This window comes from Chelon labrosus (genome assembly GCF_963514085.1).
Source record: "Chelon labrosus genome assembly, chromosome: 5".
Taxonomy (NCBI): Eukaryota; Metazoa; Chordata; class Actinopteri; order Mugiliformes; family Mugilidae; genus Chelon; species Chelon labrosus.
Window position 1 is genome coordinate 11,641,964 of NC_140341.1, and position 21,564 is coordinate 11,663,527.

Below are 21,564 nucleotides of genomic sequence, written 5' to 3' on the forward strand. Positions count from 1 at the left end.
TTACAATGTTTAGAGGGCTGCTGGAGCTTTGACCTCCTCGTGCCCTTAGCGACTCCCCGCGGAGCCCCCGCATGCATGTGTGTTTGTCTCTGGCCTTAATTGTCGAACGTGTGTCATCGGTGTAGTTTCGTGTGTAGGTGCGTGCCAGGGATGTGAGTGTCTGCGTGTTTGCGAGCATTCCTGACAACAAAACCCTGAAGCAATTATACACCACACTCGGCCCCTGCACACAAGCCAGCAGGCACACACACACACACACACACACACACACACACACACACACACACACACTCTCGCTCACACACAGCGAGGAATGTGGCAGCTACGGGCGAGCATACGAAGCGCCCGAGTTCAAAAGCGAAGGGAGAGAGAGAAAAAAAAAAAAAAAAACGAGCATGGGGAAAAATTGAGGGGGGAAAAAAAAGAGAAGGCTAGTCGTTTTCCGCCCGCGCCGCCGCTCTCCTCCCCTGCTCCTCCTCAGCCTGACAGCTGCCTCGACATGGAATTCCACCGAGAGGTCACGCACTCATCGCGCACACGCACTCACACTCACACAAACACACACACACACACACACACACACATACACAAAGGCAGGCAAGCAACTCCCTCTCTGGCGTGTTGCGCTCCGAGCGCTCTGTTGGTTTAGCGGTTAAAGGAAAGTGGCGTGCCAACCTGCAGTGTTTGGGGCGTGAAAGCTGTGTGTGTTTTTCACTGGTGCATAGTGCGTCTTCCAAACACAATGATCATAGAAAAACACAGATGTTGCATACGGTTAAAAAATAAAAAATAAAAAAAACAAATCTATTTATAGGTGGTATGCTAAAGAGGAAGATTAGAAAAAGTCATGTGAGGATAAGATGAAGAGAGTGAACTGGAGGCTATGGAAAAAACAAAAATGTGATCACGGTTTTCTGGATTAATTTTTTTCACCACTGTGGTGAAACGGTTACTAATAGCAACACTTAATTCATAACGCTTCATTAATTTAATTTGGAAAAATGTTCACGTGATTGTGCACATCTCCCTGTGTGTGTGTGCGCAGATGAATGTGGTATCCTGCATGTGCCCTTGAGTGTTCCCGTGTGTGTGTGTGTGTGTGTGTGTCCCGTCTGCTATGTGGCGGTGGCTGTAACGCTCTCTCCCTATCTCTCACTCTCTCCTCAGCTGAGTGAGCAGCGCGGCGCTCCGAGGAAGAGAGCCGCCTCTCCTAATCATTATCCCTGCTCTCCAGTGAAGCCCTGCTCCCCCACCGAGCAGCTCTGTCCGCCCTCCCTGCAGCCCCAGGCGAACGGCAGAGCGGGCGGTGTTCCGCCAGAGGTGGCGGGGTTGCACAGGACCCCCCCTGCCGAGCCCTCCGCGGTGCGCCCGATCCCGCCGGAGGCTCGCCGGCTGATCGTGAACAAGAACGCCGGGGAGACTCTGCTCCAGAGAGCTGCGCGTCTCGGCTACGAGGTAATAGGCTTCGCTCAGACTCATCCTCCCTCCTTATCTCTTTCTCTCTTCACATTTGACACTCTCAGGCTTCATCTCCTTTCAAATCTCGACTCTCTATCTTCTTAAATTGAGCTCATTTTCACCCCCTATTTTCTTACTGTCTGCAACTCGAATTCTTCAAATTCTTCTCCCGCATCTGTCCCATTCTATCTTTTTCCAGCTCCCTCTTTTGCTTTTTATATCATTTCCTTCTATTTCACCCGTGCTCGCGATTTCTTCTTCACATACTCCATCTTTTTCGCTGCTCTCGCCTGCTACTCTCTCTTTCTCTCTCAGGTTTCCGCTCGCTCCCTCCCCCCCCTTTCCTCTCAGCGCTCTTTTTCTCTTCCTCCCTTTGTGACTCAGATTGTCGTTGGCACCCCTCCTCCTCCTCCTCCTCCTCCTCCTCCTCCTCCCCTCCACGAGTGCACACACACACACACGCACAGACACACACTCTCTGCCTCCCCTCCTCTCGCCTCGCTCCGCTCTCACATCTCATTAATTTTCCGTGAGGCGAAGTGTGACACACACGCAGGCGCAGGCGCACACACACACACGCACGGGCGTGCGCAGGCAGCATGAGGGATCGGTGGGATCATTATACGGAGACTGATGCTCGCTGCCTCTCTCTAGCATCGGGAGTTTTTTTTTTTTTTTTCTCTTCTCCCCTTTTTTCTTTGTGTGTAGCTGCCGATCATTCGCCGCTAAACCAGATCCTCTCATTCTGCGCGCATACGAGACTTGTGTATATTCTACTGAATCTCTCCGCTCCCTTTGCGCTGAAAGCTTTTAATTAAAGTTGGATGGCCCGCTGTCTCGTTCTCCCGTATCCCTTGTGTTTCCGTTTGCGAGCCGTAAACGTTTCCCCGCCGCCGCCGCCGCCACTGCCACCACCCTCGCTGACAGATTTTTACAAATTGATTTATTGATCTAAGTGGTTTAATGCCACTTGAGGTGTGGATTGTCCTGCGTGTGTCTCTCAATCTCCTAATGCCGTCTTTGTGCATGTGTGTGATCAATTTTATCACCAGCAGAGGTATTTTCACAAAACTGTAAATAGGTGTGGGTGTCTTTTGTTGCTCATTCATGAGTTGGCTTTATAGTTGAGGGTGTTTGTCGGACACATTTATGATGATGAGATGAGTGTGTGTGTGTCAGTGATTACGTGTGTGAGGCTGAATGGGAGAGAGAGCGAGCAAGAGTGTGAATGAGAGGTAAGCACTGGGAGTATAATCGCGTTCTAATGGCCCTCTAATGTGCCGTGGTGACTGTGGTTAGCAGAGGCGGCGGCTGTTTTTCTCCCTGCCTCACACACACACACACACACACACACACACACACACGCGCGCTCGCACACACACGAAATCACACACACACGCACAGGGTGCAGCGCAGCAGCAGGGTTCAGTCAGCCGTGCTGGAGAGAAGCTGGCTCGTCTCTCTGATTTATGCGTCTCTCTCGAACGTTTTTTTTTCCCTCCCTCTCCTTTTTTCATTCCCCCTTCGCATTTTTCCCTTCCTGCGCTCGGCGTGTGGAGAGGGGAAAGAGGGAGGAGGGAGGAGAAAACCTGAGACTACACAAACAAGGCGCTGACCGCTGCGCAAACAACACCACCACCACCACCCCCCCTCCTTCCTCCCACCCTTTCTTTCTCTCCCTTTCTCTCTCTTTTTCTCTCTCTCTCTCTCTCTCTCTCTCTCGCTCTCTCTCTCAGGAAGCTCGTCTCTCACTGCCTGTGTGTGATAAGCCTGGGGCAGGCCCCTGGGGCTCCCACACACACAAACACAAGGACGTGCGCAGAGACACACACCAATTTATGCATACCGCCTCGCACACACACACACACGCTTGCATACAAGCCTGTAGATGCAGAGAGCGCTTGTCTCACGCTGGTGTTTTAGCGCCGCAAGCTCCGGGCTTATCACACACAGGCAGAGAGATATGAGGGCCTGTGAGACAGCGGCGCACACACACACACACACACACAAAAACGCCGCTCACATGCTGATTATGAGCACGCAATGAAGCGCGCACAGATAAACACCACCGTTCTGACCCAATAAGCACATGCACAGGCATCTTGACGTGTTCGTCTCCATATGCCGCGCATACAGAGACGACACTCGGCGCTCGCTGCTGCTGCTGTCACACCCCCACACAGACCTGCACATGCAAATTGACAATCACCTAATGCACGCTCAGACACGCACAACCTACACGCTGAATAAAAGCACATACGGGGGAAAACGGTGGCTGCACGCACGTGCGCAGCCTTTTGTGTATAAACCGGCACATGCAGGGCGCAGAATCGCCTCACGCACACATGCATGTAATTTAGCACTCATGCACTTTTCTGTGCCGTTCCCGGTGCTCGGCCGACACTGTGCATATTTCATGTTCATTTAGTTTTGCAATCCGTGCCTCTGCACATGAAAGCCCTCTCTCTCTCTCTCTCTCTCTCTCTCTCTCTCTCTCTCTCTCTCTCTCTCTCTCTCTCTCTCTCTCTCTCTCTCTCTCTCTCTCTCTCTCTCTCACTTCTCTTTTATTCTCTCGCTCTCCCTCGTCTGCCTCACTCGACGAGCATTTGAAATGGTAATGAGGAGAGATTCTGCGGATGTCTTCATCCCTCTCCCTCTCGTGCCGGGGCTCGGGGCCCCTCAGCTCTGCCCATAGAAAGCCCAGATAAAGGTGCAATCTGTCATTTATTCTCCACCCATGAATCACGTCTGATTTTCAAATCCATGTAAGATCCAAGGAAAGAGACTGGATTGCACTTTTAAGTACCCAGTTGGACCAGTGTCTATGATAGCACTTCAGCTGCAAGCCGAAATTGCTGTGATTGCCGGGTTTGCTTGTGGAGATGAACTCTGACACACATTTCCACCTTTGACCAAACGGTCTCAACAGAGCTGACCTTTGAGACCCACGCAATCCAAAATATGGAAAGCTGCCAGACTAATTCTCATATTTCATTTTTTTCTGAAGCAAAACACATTAATTAATAAAAACATTTACGAAACAGATACTTAAATAAATTCTTACCCAAACGCCTCTCCTCTAAGGCATCATACCACTGGCTTCCACAAGCTATACCCACCCAATTTAAATTCATTTGTGCCATAGATTTATAGCCAGCCTTTCCATAATTTATTGAATGTGTCCGTTTCCAGTCTGAGCAAAAAAAAAAACTTAATCTTCTTTGTCTTGTGTACATTTTTCATTACTTCAACCCAGTCCTCCACAATAGGTAACTCTGTCTTTAGCCATTTATAAAGCTTTTGTTCATTATCCTAAGTTATAATAAACGCATCAAGTTTAGTTGAGTTGGCGCGCTTTCTAACTAGTAGTTAGCCTACTGGTAGCGTGCCAGCTAGCCCAGGGAACTATTTCTGCTGCCTTCGAATGGCGCTCGTGAGCACGTGGTTATGTCTTGGGAAGTCGTGTCCAAAAAATGCTTTATATTGAAGTGGCATCATCAGCGGAAAATCTTGAGCGCGCCACCGATGCTAACCGTTTAGCAAGCTTACGAGCGGCTAACTTAATGTAAGAGATGCAAAGGCGTGACGAAAGCACGGGTCCGTAGGGAATATGACCATTTTCCTTAGGCATATTATGGTACAACGAAAACGCTATATGACTAAATTACCATATGTCAACTGTCCGCCATTTTTGAAAACGTCAGCAAACACGTCACAGCTGGTGAACTCGTGAAAATCCAGATACGAAGTTGTGAACACCACAAGAGGTCGCTGTTCACGAGTAGTTCCTTCGCAAATGCGCTAAATACGACGCCATGTGAAGGCAGCGTTTGACTGGCTGGCACCACCGCTGAGCTTCCACCAACACATATTTGGTTTGTAAATTATTTTTGATAATGCGTATATTTAAGAATAAGTATTATACGTTTTCATTTTCCAGTTTGGCCGTGGCAGACGCGTGCGTAACTGCGATGCGTCGACTTTAAATACCGGTGATTCCTGTGTTCCCCCACCACAGTAATTAACACACACACACACACACACCTTAATGCGCGAATTCAATCATCGTTCGCGTTTCGCTTGTCTGAGCACGCACCAACTTTACAGCTTAGACTCGATCGCGCGAGGGAAAGCCGCGCGTGCCGCACGAATTCGTGTGCGCACATCTGCTGCGAGAGGGGAGGACTCGGAAGGCTGTGCTGCAAGGGGTTAAATGTCTGAGTGATGCATTGATTGCAGGCGAGCGCAGGGAAGCATTCTAGAGAGGGAGATTAGAGGACGAAGGGAAAGAGCGAGAAAGAGAGAGAGAGAGAGCGAGAGAGGGAAGGGAAGGGGGAGGGGTGTCTCATTTTACTGCGGAGGAGTGTGTGTGTGCGTGTGTGTGTGTCTGGCGGGAAGCCGGGGCTCTCGTGCTAAGCTCCTCGCTCTCTCCCAGCGATATTAAACACGGCTCCGGAGGTTTAGCGCTATACGCCTCCTCCACAGCCACACACACACACACACACACACGCGCGCACGCACGCATAAACTCGTCAGCGCCACAAAAATACACACATCTGCGCACACACACACACATACACACACATGCATGCATAAACTCGTCAGTGGCACAAAAATACACGCATCTGCGCGCGCACACACACACACACATACACAAGCGGCATATCAATGCTCTGCCCGTCAGTCTCTCTCCAACACTTGCTCTCATTCACACACACACACACACACACGCACGCACGCACGCGCACACACCCACAGACACGCAGCGAGTGGAATCCCCCAGAGGGGAGCTTCAGTACAGCGCTCCTGAATCTCTCTCCAGCAGGCAAACAGAGCGCTGGCAGCGAGAGAAAACCAGTTGGAGCGTCTTCCTAACCCCCCCTCGCTTCTCCTTTTTCTTTTTTGCACTTTTTCTTGCTCGCACTTGCTCACTTTTTTCTCTCGATCCTGCCTTCCACCCCCACCCTCCACCCCCACTCGTGACAATCCCTCCTTCCTTCCTCGGCTCCGACCGTTCTCTCTCTCTCTCTCTCTATCACCCCTCCGCCGCCCGCTGCACCCCACCCTTTCATCTCTTGTTATTATCAGCTGCAGCCCAGAGGACGGCCCCAGCAGATTTCATCCACAGATTCATTTATCTGTCATCTGTTGGGGTGTTGCCTCCTCTCGACTCTTCTCCCCGTCCCCCCCCCCCCCCGTCCTCTTTAACCCTCTGCTCGTCCCTCTGTCGGTCTGTTTTTTCCCCTTTCCCTGCCTCCATCCGTCTTGCGCTGAAAGAGAGAGTGAGAGAGGGAGATAAACACTTGGACTAGATGGCAGCCTAGAATTAGCATAGAAATGGAAGTTTGGAGTCATTTCCCAGGTTCAGATGAGCAGCTCTCCTCCCCTTGGCACAGGACTGTTAGCGGGACAGAGTATGAATGTGTCTGGATATATTAGTCTTACGCGCACGCACACACACGCACATATATAAATATACATATACATTATTTGTTTCTTCAAGGGTCAGCAAATACGTAAAGCCCTGTCCCGCACTAAGTTGCGTATCTTCAAAGACCCAGACACCCGCAGTGCTGAAACACTGTCTGGCTCGTACAGGCCTTATATCAACATCACAGTGCCAGGGTGCTTTCTATCTCTGTCTCCTCTCTGTTTAATAGCAGCAGACACTGCTCCAGTCCAATAAAAACCAGTCTGACTGCTTGGTGCTGGACGCCTAACTGTCACAGCCCTAGACCAGAGAAAACGCTTCCAGCTCTTGAGCGCCTCTATCAAATCTCTTTGTTCCGCTTCCATTATGCTGTGTTCAGAGCCCAGCCATTGTAACTGGCTGCCACAGAGGCGTCCAGGCCCAACCGTGGCACAAAGACGCACACATCCAAACACACACACACTCACACAAACACACACACACACGAGCACGGGGAGGATCTGGCAGGCTAAATACAGTTGAGTCACACTTAGTCTCCTCGATGTGTTTGGCGCCAGCTCCAGCATTATGGAGCATTTGTGTGCGAGCGTGTATGTTTGTCCGGCACAGGAACACACTCAGTTCCTCCTTTCCCTAATTTCTCTCCCACAGGAACTGTAAAAAGGAAGGACTGTTTGCGTATGTGTCTGCGCTGTCTGACCTGTGTGTGTGTGTGCGCGTTTGGTCTCGCAGTGCTTGTTTTTTTCACAAACAATCTCACGCGCTAAACCCCGCTCTCTTTCCGTGTTTTGCTCCGTTTTTAGGAGGTGGTGCTGTACTGTCTGGAGAACAGAGTATGCGAGGTGAATCACCGAGACTACGCAGGTTACTGTGCTCTGCACGAGGCGTGCGCCCGCGGCTGGCTCAACATAGTCCAGCACCTGCTGGATTACGGGGCCGACATCAACTGCAGCGCACAGGATGGCACCAGGTAAACACGCGGTCACAGAAACCTACTGTTGCGTAAAGTTTCTCCTTTTGAAGAATGTGTTTTCTTTTCCCCCCTACGTGTCTTATTAAAGCAAACCATATCAATTATGTGACCTAAAACTGAATTTCTGTGATTTATTGTAGATTATTATACAAGAGCAGCGATTTGACAGATTAGCTGCAGTTTTCATTGCTGTGTTATTAAAATTTACAGTAGGGGGTCTCTTCTAGGAAACCGTGCTCAGGTCTTAAAGGAGCATTATGTAGCAGCTTTATTAAAACCATAACAGATTTGCAATGGCTGTAGTATTAGTAGTTTTAAACTGCACGGTATGGTAAAAGTATCGCCCACATGGTGATGAAGGGGGCATTTAGGATGCCTTTGCAAGAGGAGACGAAGCTGGGTTTGGGAAAACTTAACAGGGGGAAAAAAAAAGTCAGCATTGTTCCAGTAATCCGTAAAGTAAACGTGGCTCTCTGTGCCTAGACCGATCCATGACGCCGTGGAGAACGACCACCTGGACGTGGTGCGAGTCCTGCTGTCTTACGGCGCCGACCCCACCCTGGCCACGTATTCCGGCCGCGGCCTCCTCAAGATGACCCACAGCGACGGCATGGAGCGCTTCCTCACCGGTAAATGTGACTTCCCGTGCATGAGAAATTACACACAGACACAGAAACGAAGCTGTTGGGGTTTAGTTATTAATGTCCCCTGGAAAAACGCAGCTGCACATGCAGGAAAGTCTTTTTTTGGGGGGGAGGGTGAAAAATGGCTCACAAACACACAGGTTTAAAATAAGTAAATTATAAAACCACCTGCGTTAATGTTTTTTTCTCTTTATTAAAATGATTTTTTTTTATTGCCTACAATTCACACTCCTCTTGCATTTAAGTGCGTTGTTGCAGTGCAGCGGTACAGAGTTTCGCTTTTCGTGCAGCCGTTAAATTTGAATATCAATGTGCCTTAAACCACAACCTATAAAATCACATATGCTAAAAAGGAGGTAAGCGCTGTGGAGATGAACGGATTTTTAGACGCCGCACACGCACACACGCATTCACACCAGCGAGTACACGTCAAGGTGGGGCGAGGGTAAACTGTTGAAAAGATTGGTCGCTGACCCAGCCCCCATCTTGGCTCATTCACTGTTTGCTGTTCTTTCAACGCTCTGACCTCTGTGCAACCTGTCGGCGTGAGTCCCCCTCTGTAAATCCTCATCCCGCGCCTCCCAACAACAGCGAGGCATGTCCGTCTCTGTCATCCCATCTCCCCTCCGGCGCCTTGCCCCCCCTCCCTCCCACCCACCCCCACACCCCCACACCCCCACCCCCAGCCGTCCCACTCCTCTCCCCCCTCCCTTGACCACCTGTTAGACAGGGAGCCTCAGCCCGCTGGGGTGCGTGCTGCTGCCTCTGAGCTCCTCTATCTGGTTACTTAGCAACGGCAACTGTGTTTGCTCAGCGTACGTGCGGAAATGGGCTTCGCTCTGGCTAGAGACTCTGCTTTTGTATGCGTGCATGTGAGCGCCTGTCTTTTCACAAGGCTGCCACGCTACAGTCTGACGTGGTCTGTGTGCTGTGAGGGCTCGCCTGAATGTTTGTTGGTGAGTTGAGTCAACACAAGTCTGTGTACAGGAGAAGGAAATGAAAGCATACGCAGGCACACGCTTCCTCTGTAGCCAGCTGCTTAATATTACCAGAACTAGTTCAAACCTGGTGCCCGGGAGACACCCGAGGCTAACAAGGAGACAGACACGAGGAGACGCGATCTCCGAACGAGGAGGAGGAGGAGGGTGAAATTGAACAGGTGGCAAAAGGAGGTTGATGCGTAGACGGCTGGAAAAGGTGGTGCTGAATTTTGAAAAGAGCGTGGACGGACGGATCGATGGCGAGATCGAGCACCGGAGAAAATGAGTGAGCGCGAGCGATTGCTGCCCTCCCTCCACCTGGTCCCACTCATCTGGAGGCCGTTAATCCCTCCAAACACACGCCAGACGCCCCACGCCTCAGCGCTGGCACAAAGCCCAGCTCTCACTCTGCAAATGTGTGTGCGCGTGCTGAATACACACTTTGCTCTCGCTGTGTGCGCTTATCCAGCTCCCTCTGCTTGTTTGTTTCCAGCTCGCTCTCTCTCTCTCTCGCTCGCTCGCTCGCTCTCTCGCTCTCTCTGTATATGTGTGTGCGCACTCAGCCACTGTGTGTGGTTCTTGTTTGATTCCTGGCAGCCGTCTGCAGCCCTGCTCTGAACTGAGCCAGCTCTGACCCAGCGGAGACAGTCACTCTCCTCCCCCGTGGTACAGCCGCTGGCCCCTGACCATCGCGCCCCCCCCCCCCCCCCCCCCCCCCCCCCCCTCCTCCCCTTAAACATTTGCTCTGTTTGTTTCTCTTTTCTCTCTTGACACTCCCCCCCTCCTCCTTCTCCTCTGTTTTACTGTGCTCTTTATCCATTTTTCTGCTGTAGTCTCCAAGGGCAATTGTATTTGCCTCGTTGCTTGTCCCCAGGGCTCCGGCTCTTGAATAACAGGCTTCGCTCCTCTCTTCCCTCCATAGATTATTTTGCTGACCTTCAGGGCCGCTCAGATGACGACCCAGGGCTTTATTGGGAATTCTATGGCAGCTCTGTGTGTGGTGAGTACTGATCAGCTCTCTGTGTGTGTCCCTTAGTGCTTACAAAGTCTTTATTTTTAAACACCATCGATGTCCGTGCAGCCCCTCGTTTAGGCAAGGCGGCTTTATGGCGATCTTTAAAAATGATCCATGTGCGTTCTTTGATGTCTCAGAGTCTAGCGAAGAGGGCGGCGTCTACGACATCCTGGCAGACCCCCCAGGCCCAGAGGATGAGGAAGAGGATGATAAAAGGGAGGTGTTTGAGTTTGAGTTCTCCGACCGACCTCTGCTGCCTTGCTACAACATCCAGGTGTCCCTCTCCCAGGGGTGAGCTTTGATCTAAAGAGCAGACGCAGCCTTTTTACATTTCCACCTCTCTTGATGCTCATTCCTAAACATTACTCTGTTTTCCCCTTCAGGCCGAGAAACTGGCTGCTACTGTCCGACGTGCTCCGCCGGCTGCGGATGTCTGCTCGCGGTTTCCGACAGGCTTTCCCCCACATGGAGGTGGTGACGGTGGCCGAGGCGGAGTTTTACCGGCAGGCGTCTCTGTCGCAGCTCTTCTCTTGCCCAGAGGAGCTGGAGAGCTTCCACCCTGACAGCAAGGAGCTGCTTGACCTGGTGGAAGACAGCGCCGAGCTGGCCGCAATGCTGGGCTCCACACTGGAGTGTCTGGACGACCGCTGGGAACACCCGGCAGACAAACTGAAGGACAAAATCAAGGCTATTGGCAAGTTGGGCTCATCCTGACCCCTTGACCCGCCGAACCCTGACCTTGATCTTTACCGACTGCAGTTTGCTTTAGAACCGACATGGGGTTATGATGACATGCCTTAGCCCGACCCTTAGTTCCTGCGCTTCGGCCCAACTCTGGACCAGCACTGGTGCACTGTACAGATAGACTGACCTACTGGCTGACTGGGCTGCTGAAACGTTTCCCTCCGTTAACTGAGGATCAATACATTTGTGACTCAATAGACTTAATAATGGTCTTATTTTTATAAATTAATATATGTATAAATAAATATATATATATATAAATATATATATAATATCATGAGATTGTTTTGTTTTCCGGATGTTGCTCACGACTCCTCTCTGAAAGATTTTGTACGGCAACAGTCGTGTTGTCAGCGACTGGACGGAGTGTGTGAGCGCGCAGCACATCGTGCATGTGTGTAGCTGTACAGAATAGTACTGACGCTGTGCTATTGAATGTGGTATTTGTGTTTATAGGAAGCACATGATGTCCTGTTTTTTTTTTTTTTTTTTCTCTTCTCTTCATCCTCCTCTCCTCAGACTTTAGTGCTCGCTTGAGCCTCAGGGGCTATTTTGTTGTATTTTTTTATGTTCAAACTTTGCTTCCTGTTTAGTCTGTAATTTAACATGCAAAACTACAGAATCGTTTGTATAATAAAGTTTTAAGATAATGTTGATATTCACCCTTCGGCACAGAGCTTGTATATAACGGGGAGGCTACTGCAGTAAAGTAATTTTTGGTGTGTTCATTTTTTTTTTTTCTTGTTTTAACTTTGTAATTAAAATATCTCATAATTTGTATTTATATTTTACAAAAGAAGTTGCTTTAAAATAAATATACAAACTGCAAGATGAGCCCCGTGTGCCGCTCCTCATTGTGTCTCCAATAAATTCGTTTGAATTCTGAGGATTTTAATGGGTGCTCTGTCAAATTCAATCTTCGTGCCTAATTAAACCTTTAAGTGACCGAGGTGTGAACGCCCAACACGGTCCTGCATTGCCATCTTTTGGAAAACGTCAGTACTGTAGGTGTCGTGCTGCACCCACGAGAGAACAACCTCTGCCAACTCCTATGCTGCAGCTGCTGTGTGTATAAAACCTGGTGGCCTGCAACGCCCCCTAGTGCACAAATCTGCAAATGGAACAAACTGTGTTAATGGAGATAAGTGCTGAACTTTGTGTGGGTGTTTATTTGGGAAAGTGCACCACTTAATTACAATATCAGCCAAAATAACAAGTGATTTAAAGACGGTGATTGTTATATATTCTTGTAGTCATATTCCAAATCGCTGAACTGCTCCTATAAGGCCTGATGAATCTTTCATTCATTCTTCTGTGACGATGTTGTTCATAAATTATTAAAAAACATTTAAACGGAGCCACACTGCTTAAACGGCTCCCAACGTTTAATCCTCTTTTAGTAATATTTGCCAAAAACAACAGTGCCAAACCTTCACAGAAAAACATTCATAAATAATTTTTTAGATGGAAAGAACAAAGGCACAAAATATCACATTATCCTTCACATATTATCATTTTCACTTGCTATTGTGTTTACACGGTACAATCCTGCTTAATCAAAGTACCCGAAACTACTCTGACACGAGTCATTAACGTGAGGACATGCTTGAACAGGAGTAAAATACGTTAACGCTTGAAGAATTGCAACCGCTAAAAGCCGACTGTCAGACGAAAGGTGGCTGGCGGGGGCTAACAGGCCTTTCCTGTACTCCTGCAACCCATCTCGAATATTCTCTGAGCGTGCACGTCAAACCTCTCTCTCTCATGAACGTGTCCAATCAGGCACCGAAGATCTGGATTTACAGAGGTGCTGGAGAAGAGAAACAGCAGCCTGCGAGGAATGCACGAGCCGGAAAAATGATGACTGAAAGCAGGTAGAGTTCAGACTAAATTCCCAGCTGCTCTGTATCTGCAGAGTGAGTACAAAGAGATCCATTTCTGGCTGCCAAAAGTCAAAATTCAGGGCTTTTTAGTTGAACCACAAGCTGACGACGGGGCTTTAGATGGGGAGGGAGTCTAGCTATTAAGGCTGTAAATAAACCTGCGGAGAGAAATGCTGCAGAAAGCAGACTTACGTTATCATCCGGCTCAGGGGTCATCTTCAGGCAACTCTCAGGGTTTACCAATAATGTACTTGTTTTGTTTGGCAGCAGCAACAGCTTTATGGAGTCTGACATGGCCCATTTCACACATCCAGGTAACAGTGTCAGGTGTCAGTCAACTAATGATGCTGAAAAATACAAGTTGAGCCTCAAAGAAGTTTGTTTCTCATCCCAGACACTGAAGTCATGTCCTGAGGCAGAAGGTGTAGGAGGGTCACACTCGGTATGAACAGCTCCACTCTGACTTACTTCCCTCTTTAGTGAACTGTAGGATGTAATTGCAGATTTGAAGGCTCGCCTCCGAACATAAGCGACTAATAACCAGCTATTATGGTTTATAAATGGACGCCATTGAAGAGGGGGAAAAAAACGAGTATAAGTTTCATTGCAGCGTAGATATTAGTAGATATTACACAGAATTGCAGTGCACGGTCGCACCTGCTCTACTCTGAGGGATTTATTCCTCCTAATTGTCAGTAAAATTCAGCGGAATGGTGCAAAATAATTGCTCCTGTGCAGCAGAATTTTCTGCATTATTAATACGCTCCTCAAATACAATTGACGATTTAACTGATGTATAACGTATGAAAATGTAAAAAAATGAAGGTTTAATCCTGATATATTAGTGCTGATCCATCCCACATAAATACCAACTAGGGTTTCTTTGTTACTAACTAGTGAGCTGACTTAGGGTGCCACTCTTCAGCTGAGCCACCCTTCAAGATTTGAACTTGTGCACAACACCGTCCTATGGTGTTGTCTTCTCCAGTGTTATTCTGTGTTTCTTCTCTTGGTTTTTGTCATTTTTTATTTCATTCATTCATTCATCTTCTGTAACTGCTTGTTCCTGTGAAGGGTCGCGGGGTCTGCTGGAGCCTATCCCAGCTGTCATCAGGCGAGAGGCAGGGTACACCCTGGACACGTCGCCAGTCTATCGCAGGGTTAACACAGAGAGACAGACAACCATTCACACTCACATGCACACCTAAAACCAATTTAGAATCACCAGTTAACCTAAATGAGCATGTCTTTGGACGGTGGGAGGAAGCCGGAGTACCCAGAGAGAACCCACGCAGACACAGGGAGAACATGCAAATTCTACACAGAAAGGCCCCAGTCGACCCATGGACTCAAACCCGGAACCTTCTTGCTGTGAGGCATCAGCGCTAACCGCCACTGTGCCACCCCATTTTTTATTTCAATACTCATTTAAATTTAACATTCTCTCCCATACAATTTTTGGTTTGGATCTTGTAGTTTTGCAATAATTTGCAATAAATTACTTCACAAGAAACAGAAAATTTCTAGACGCTAGAAAACCTTTCGGTTTCTGGAGATAATGATGAAACACAATATAAGGTAAAATTGTGGCTGGACCTCAGACTACGTCAGGTGTGATTCAACACTAAAATCAGTGAGCAGATTGTTCACTGAGGAACCTTACATTGGGCCATTTCCTAAACAAACAAATAATAAACCACACTCAGTACACAGAAAATCCATAAAGAAGTAGATGTAATTAAACCAGGCTGCAGCCAGTGGTCATTTTCATTGCTGATAATTCTATCGATTATTATTTCTATTAACAAATTAAACCAAATTAACCCCAGTGCATACATTTCTGAAAGTGATGTGTTGAGTTTCGGGCGGCACAGTGGCGTGATGGTTGGCACTGTTGCCTCACAGCAAGAAGGTTCCAGATTCGAATCCATGGGCCGACTGGGGCCTTTTTGTGTACAGTTTGCATGTTCTCCCTGTGTCTGCGTGGGTTTGCTCGGGGTACTCCAGCTTCCTCCCACTGTCCAAAGAGATGCTCGTTAAGTTAATTGGTGATTCTAAATTGGCTGTAGGTGTGAATGTGAGTGTGAATGGTTCTCTGCCTCTCGCCCGATGACAGCTGGGATAGGCTCCAGCACCCCCTACAACCCTTTACAGGACAAGTGGTTACAGAAGATGAATGAATGAATGAATCAAAATTAATTTATTAATGATTGGTTTTACCTGCTCCAGTTGAATATCTGAACAAGCCATGAAGACAATAAAAAAAAAAATTAAAATTAAAATAGTTTAACATCCATGAATTATTGTCCTACATCTACACAAGTCTAACAAAAGTAAAATTCGACCTTCTGAATAAAAGATTCAGCTCTGATAAAAGAGCTGTTTATTGCGTAGGCTATACATTACTTATTTGGTTATCTCAGTCTGGAGAATAAAAACAGTCTCACCCACTTTATCTGAAGTCGTACCTTCAAGCTGAAGAGTGCCTTCAGCTCTTTAAGCTCTCTTTTAAGACTGAATCTCTTTCAAGTGATAGAGACTGTCTCACCTGTGCTTTATTTTTGGCATTATCTTTTTCTTTAAATGGACATGGCGGAAGTTGCATTTCTATATTTGACTGGAGCTGCTGCAATTATTTTTATATTTTTACATATATGGTCTTTTTTCTTGCATTTATGTGCTTGAATATTTGATTGTTGCTGCGCGCCGTGTGTGCTTCCAAACCACATTTCCTCTATGATAATAATAAAGATGAGGTTGCAAATGTATTTCTGGGCTTTAGCTAATATTGTCACCATAATTCAATTTATAAATTATAGAGGAAAAGAAAAAGGATACCTTGAATGCCAGATTTTCCAGTCCATGGTTGTTGTTTTAGTTTGCAGGTATACAAGAACTGGAAAAAGAAACCTCTGTGAGAAAAACTTTTACACAAGGAAGACTAATAAGGAACATTAAAAAGAATGGAAAATAAAGCTGTTATGTGTTTTCACTTTTGTTGTTACATTAACTTTTAGACAAAATGCACTAGTTCTGCTCCAAAAAATGGGTTCTTACAGGAAAAACGCGAGGAGTTAAATTTGTAAGGAATGAGAGTTGTGTTAAAGAAAAAATACAATTGCAAGAAAATAAAACAAAAGCTCCACATTTTCTCAAAGTAATGCTAATTTGGTATATACAGTTGTTTGGCGTGTTGATTCAATCAAAATAAGCTAATCTGTTTTGGGTTTTTTTCACATAAGGAATAATTTGCAGATTAATATATCAAGTTTCTGTTGGTGTTATTACTTTAATAAAACATACGAGGCAACAAACTTTATCCAAAGAGATGAGGCATTTAGCTGGATGTTAGCATTTAGCTCGATGCTAGCCTTTAGCAAAGCACCAGGGTCCCTGCCCTGCACTGCAGCACAAGCCGGCCCATCATGCTTTGCGACACCGTGACGTCGGGTCAGCTGACAACTGCTGTAGCAAGGAGAAAGATGTCGCTGACGAACTGTCGAAGGATGGAGGCTATTTTTTCCGTCGCGCTAGTCCTCTGCTCCCTTGTCACAACCGGTAAGAAATGTACAACGATAGATTAGCATTATTCACATTTAGGTTGGCTTTTCCTGAACTCTGTTTTAGCGTTTTAGCGTCGTGTATGCGCTAGATTTGCTAGCTTTGCTAGCTTTGCTAATGACAGGTCGCTAACGAAGACTGCAACATCGCTAGCATTGCGGTACAGCTGGCTTCTTATTTTCTTGTGTTTGGGCTCTTCAGTGGCTATGAATGGGGTAAACTAATCTGTGATCGGATAATCGATGAGTTTGGACACGAACGACAGGCTCAGCAGCTAAAGCTCATAACCTTAGCTTGTTGTAATCTTGACTTCAGCGCATTAGCAAACTAAGAGATAGCAGAGGATATGTGTCGTTTTAATAAATTCGTCGAGGTCATGTAACATTGAAGATAAATGAAGATTTGTGTGTGCTTCCTTGTTTAGCTTGTTGCTAATGCCCAGAAGCCTGTGCGGTCATGTGACACCGGTAGTTCCTCTTTAGCATTCATCATCAGCTCCCTGTCACGAGTTTATTGCCTCCATCCGCGGTGCTGTGGTGTTAAAGGGTCATCTTCGCTTAACAGTCACTTGCCAAAACATTAGGAACATTAGTTTTGTTGTTCCGTTTATGGCGAAGCAGTATTAGAAAGTTTTTAATTCAACTGTATGGCTACTTTGGAGCATGTAGTCTGTGGTGCTGTTAAAATGTATGTTGTGTCTCTGTTATTTAACCTAGACCACAGACTAAATTGGGGTTGTCAAAATCACAGGAACAGTTAAATGGTACTACAAACCACATCCTCCAAAATGAAAACACAGCTGAATCAACAGCTCTCTGATCTATTTTTAACAAATGCTGAACACCATAACCTCAGTGAAGCTAAGATTTAGTGCAGGACTGATATTATATGTTAGAATATATTTGTTTTCAACAGTGCACCTAAGGAACTGGTAAGAGAGTGTAGAAAGCTGCTGCTTTTGTTTGCTGTAGAGCACAATTAACATATTTGTGTTAGTCAACTGTTGCGTTAGAGTGATAAAAATCCACATGACTTCTAGTTTAAGGAGTCACTTCTAATTGTAATCCTAAGGCCGTGATTGATTATTCCTAAGATAATACACACACTAAAATTTATTTTGTTTCACTACAAGGTCTTTCTGTCACACCGCGCTACTTTTCTGTTCCTCTTCTGTGATTTGATTGCTTCATAGTGGATAAAATCAGATTGAGAAATTGGGTTTATCAAGACAAAGTCACAGGAAGGGCACTACGTGGCAGATAGATGGTGATTTGAATCACAGCATCAAAAAAGAAGGTTAAGGTGATGTTTGTTTTCTTCTTGAAAGTATTTGTACCATAATTTTCCTTTTATTTTTCCTGACAGGTGTCCATGGAGACAGCTTGACTGTGCTGCAGGCTCCAGAGTTTGTGTCATTCCAGAAAGGTGACTGGCCAGTGTCTGGAGAGAAGATCCCCGACCTGGTGGCTTTAACCATGGGCTTCTCTGTTCAAGAGGTGATTTCTTGTTTAAAATAATGCAGTTTTAATTGTATCTTAAGCTCATTATTATGCCAGCTTAATGTCTGCAATGTGTGTTACTTTGCACAGGATCTCTCATGGCCAGGCCTCCAGGCTGGTCCTCTGTTCCAGCGACCCCGGGCTAACATCCTGGTGGTGGTGAGAGGAGTCGATAGCCTGGCCCTGACTCAGAGCGTGTCCTCCTACCCTTTGGAAAACGTGAGTCAGACCATTTCTGTACATCACATTCATGCCTTTAAATAGAGGAGGAAGACTGCAATGTGGTTTGAATCAGTTGGTTTAGTTTGTCATTGAGTTCTTTTCTTTTCTTCAGCCGGTACCCTTCACCCTGGATAGTGTTGCAGAGACTGTACACTCTTTGTTTGCTGAGGACACCCCTGTAGTGCTCCAGCTGGCCCCTAGTGAGGAGGTAATAAAAATATATCGACACAGAACGAGGATACTTAACCATCTCTGACACCTCTTTTCTAACTTGTTCAAATTCTGTTGTATTTCTCTCAGCGCCTTTATATGCTGGGCAAGGCCAATGCTGTGTTTGAGGACCTACCAGTTACCTTGCAGCAGATCCGTGCCCGTCTGTCCCAGGATGGCTCTGTTCTGGCTTCGCTGCCCCTCAACTCCCTCAGCAGAAATGCAGAGGTCAGTTTCTAACAGTATATCATTTAAAACCCGCCTTTTGTTAGTTGTGTTTCTACAGAAAATGTATGATATTCCTGCTTAACCCACATTTATCCAGGTCTTGCTAACAAGGAAAGTCATGTGTTGTTTTGTTTCTTAGGCCGATTTGCTTTTCCTGTCTGAGGTCCAAGTGCTGCATGATATCACAGCTCTGGTAAGTCATCCAGTTTAGCTGGGCATTTTTTTCTTAGTTAAAGAGTGTAGTCGGTCAGGTCTGACTCGGATGTCTTCCGTCTTGTAGCTGCAGAGACACAGACATCTGGCGAAGGACCACTCCCCTGATTTGTACTCGTTGGAGCTGTCTGGCCTTGAGGAGCTGAGCCGGGTTTACGGCCAAGACTCTCCTCAGTACCGTGACGCCACCGCCATTCTTGCTTCTGTGCTTCAGAAGGTAAGGAGCATTTCTGAAAAGGTGACCCGATTTATTCAACCAGAATTTAACCTTGTGTATGTTTTTCATTATAGTTCGGAGAGGATGTGTATGGTCTCTATGGCAACAGTGCCGTGGTGGAGGTTGTTACAGTGAAGACCTTCGAAGCTCCTTTGACCAGGAAGTCCCGTTCGATCTTGCAATCCCAACCAATTGTAAGTCTGAACAACCGATTCAACACTGTTTCAATGAGCTATTGTATCGCTACGTCTAAGGATATTGTCCATATGGTTTATATAATTTAGGTCCAACTAAATGTCAAAAACACATTGATTTTACGCAAAACAATTTAACTGTATGAAGACGGTGAAGAAGGTGAATCAGAACCTCTCTAGAATGATATGAGCAAAACAAGACTGCATCTGTTTTAGTTGTTCAAGGCAATGTGATAAATAAGTGAATATTTGAAATGCTGTTGTACTGTGTGCTTGTTTTGTTTTATGCTTTCTCTTACCTTTATGATAAGTGAATAGTGTGAGTAATATGATTCTGGGACGGTGTCCGTTTGGTTAAATGTCACAACATGACAGATATGCGATCTTTAGGCAGCCTTCAACAGCACAGACGACTCCTTCAGGCCGGTCAGCTGGCTGCTCAGAGCTCAGCTGTCTCTCTGAGCACAAACAACTAAATCTAACATGGGTTCGGATCACTGTGCAGTCAGGAGAGGAAAGAAGCCCACTCTGCTGCGGTGGCGCTTCTGAGCACACTGGATTCACAGTCTTCTGTTAGAGAGTAGTTGATTAAACTCTGGATGTGGTGCTGCTGAGCCGTATGACTTTGTTGGTTTTGACTATTTTAAATGTTTTCCAGAGTAACCCGGGCAGCCCTTACAACCTGGCCTATAAGTACAACTTCGACTATGCAGTGATCTTCAACATCGTGCTGTGGCTGATGATCGTCCTGGCCCTCGCCGTCATCGTCATCTCTTACAACATGTGGAACATGGACCCAGGATATGACAGCATCATCTACAGGATGACCAATCAGAAGATCAGGATGGACTAACCATCAACACGCCTGCTGTCCCCCTGCAGCCCTCTATTTGTGTTTTTGTGTGAGATATTGTTTAATGGGGGGAAAAAAAAGCTGATGGGAGGAATAACGTCCTATTGAATCACCTTTTTGTTTACAGCTGGCATGATAACGGACAAAATATATTGACATTACAGTAGTGGCTCTAATGTTTGTCTCGCATCAATATCATCCTCCACTACACACTGAACAGATTCAGACTTCCTCCCTTCAGCTCCACAGCTCTCATCATTCCTTACAACTTCAACTCCTCACTAACTCATTTGTTTCCCCTGGTGATTGCAAGTGTGTTTTCTATTGTATAAAAAAAACATATTGTAATGTTATGAAAGAATGAAGTTTGTTTTGTTTCCGTGTAAGGTTATTGTGTTTGTCTCTCCGTGTGAAACTGTTTTAAGTTAAATGAAATCTATGTGTATATATTGAATATGAAACAGATGTAACTGTGTGAGAAATTGCTGTGCTCTTATTGTGAAAAGATGTGTATGGGTAGGTTTCACCGTGCTTCTGTTCCAAATGACAAATGTGTATTAGATTACATAAATACTTGATCATAATGTTGGTTATTAGGATTGGATAAGGTTAAATGAAGCTGTGTAAATTGCATTAAATGCCTAACAATAAATTATTACATGGATTACCCTAACCTGCGTTCACTTTGTCATCTTGCCCTTTTTTTTTTTTTTTTTAATTGGCAGTGGTTCAAATGAAACCGAGAGTTGCATATCTGCTGTTGAGTGCAGGATTAGGTGTCCTACACCAAAATAACTTTGACCGACTTGTGACAATCCAACGTTCTGCTGGGAAACTTTCAGACCTGGCATTAACGTGGATGTTACTTAGACACGTACCACCCACCTAGACCAGACCAGGCACCCCCACCCCATAGCAATGACAGGTCTGTTCTCTGAAGAGTCACAACTGTTTTGGAGGCACAAGGGAGACCTACACAATATTACAAAGGTGGTCATAATGTTATGCCTGATCAGTGTTTATCATAATATATAAAATCCCTCCACAAGACAACAGCTATGTTAAAACTTCATATATTTAATGATTTTGGTTCATTCGGGGGATAGATTCAACACCGGCACCTGCTTCTTAGTCATCATTGCAGATTGTGCGCATGTGCGGCTCATCTCAATCGCTTCTGTATATAAACATTGTCCCCTTACATATACGTTTCCTGTTGCGTAAAGGCTCAGCCAATCA

General features: G+C 46.3%; 2 protein-coding genes across 7 annotated transcripts in view; both read left to right on the plus strand.

The window, feature by feature from the left end:
- bcor (BCL6 corepressor) overlaps positions 1–12,097 on the plus strand; it is a 37,809-nt gene extending 25,712 nt beyond the window's left edge. For all 6 annotated transcript variants that reach the window (XM_084545116.1, XM_084545117.1, XM_084545118.1 and 3 more), the window contains 6 exons: positions 1,168–1,455; positions 7,693–7,859; positions 8,346–8,491; positions 10,409–10,486; positions 10,639–10,792; positions 10,885–12,097. In XM_084545116.1, coding sequence (XP_084401242.1) covers positions 1,168–1,455; positions 7,693–7,859; positions 8,346–8,491; positions 10,409–10,486; positions 10,639–10,792; positions 10,885–11,215 — 1,164 coding nt within the window. In that variant the 3' untranslated portion in view covers positions 11,216–12,097. The remainder of the gene's footprint in view (positions 1–1,167; positions 1,456–7,692; positions 7,860–8,345; positions 8,492–10,408; positions 10,487–10,638; positions 10,793–10,884) is intronic.
- A 4,331-nt stretch (positions 12,098–16,428) lies between these two features.
- Positions 16,429–21,236, plus strand: atp6ap2 (ATPase H+ transporting accessory protein 2). Its single transcript, XM_084545420.1, has 9 exons — positions 16,429–16,686; positions 18,055–18,185; positions 18,279–18,407; positions 18,523–18,618; positions 18,711–18,848; positions 18,988–19,041; positions 19,129–19,278; positions 19,353–19,472; positions 20,131–21,236. The coding sequence occupies exons 1-9, from the start codon at positions 16,554–16,556 to the stop codon at positions 20,323–20,325; spliced, it is 1,146 nt and encodes a 381-aa protein (XP_084401546.1). The 5' UTR covers positions 16,429–16,553; the 3' UTR covers positions 20,326–21,236.
- Positions 21,237–21,564: the final 328 nt, after the last annotated feature.

Coding starts and splice junctions, on each gene's coding strand:
- atp6ap2 (XM_084545420.1), top strand. CDS start 16,554: ATGCTTTGCGACACCGTGACGTCGGGTCAGCTGACAACTGCTGTAGCA. Junction 18,186..18,278: donor TGGGCTTCTCTGTTCAAGAG/GTGATTTCTTGT, acceptor TACTTTGCACAG/GATCTCTCATGGCCAGGCCT. Junction 19,473..20,130: donor TCTTGCAATCCCAACCAATT/GTAAGTCTGAAC, acceptor AATGTTTTCCAG/AGTAACCCGGGCAGCCCTTA.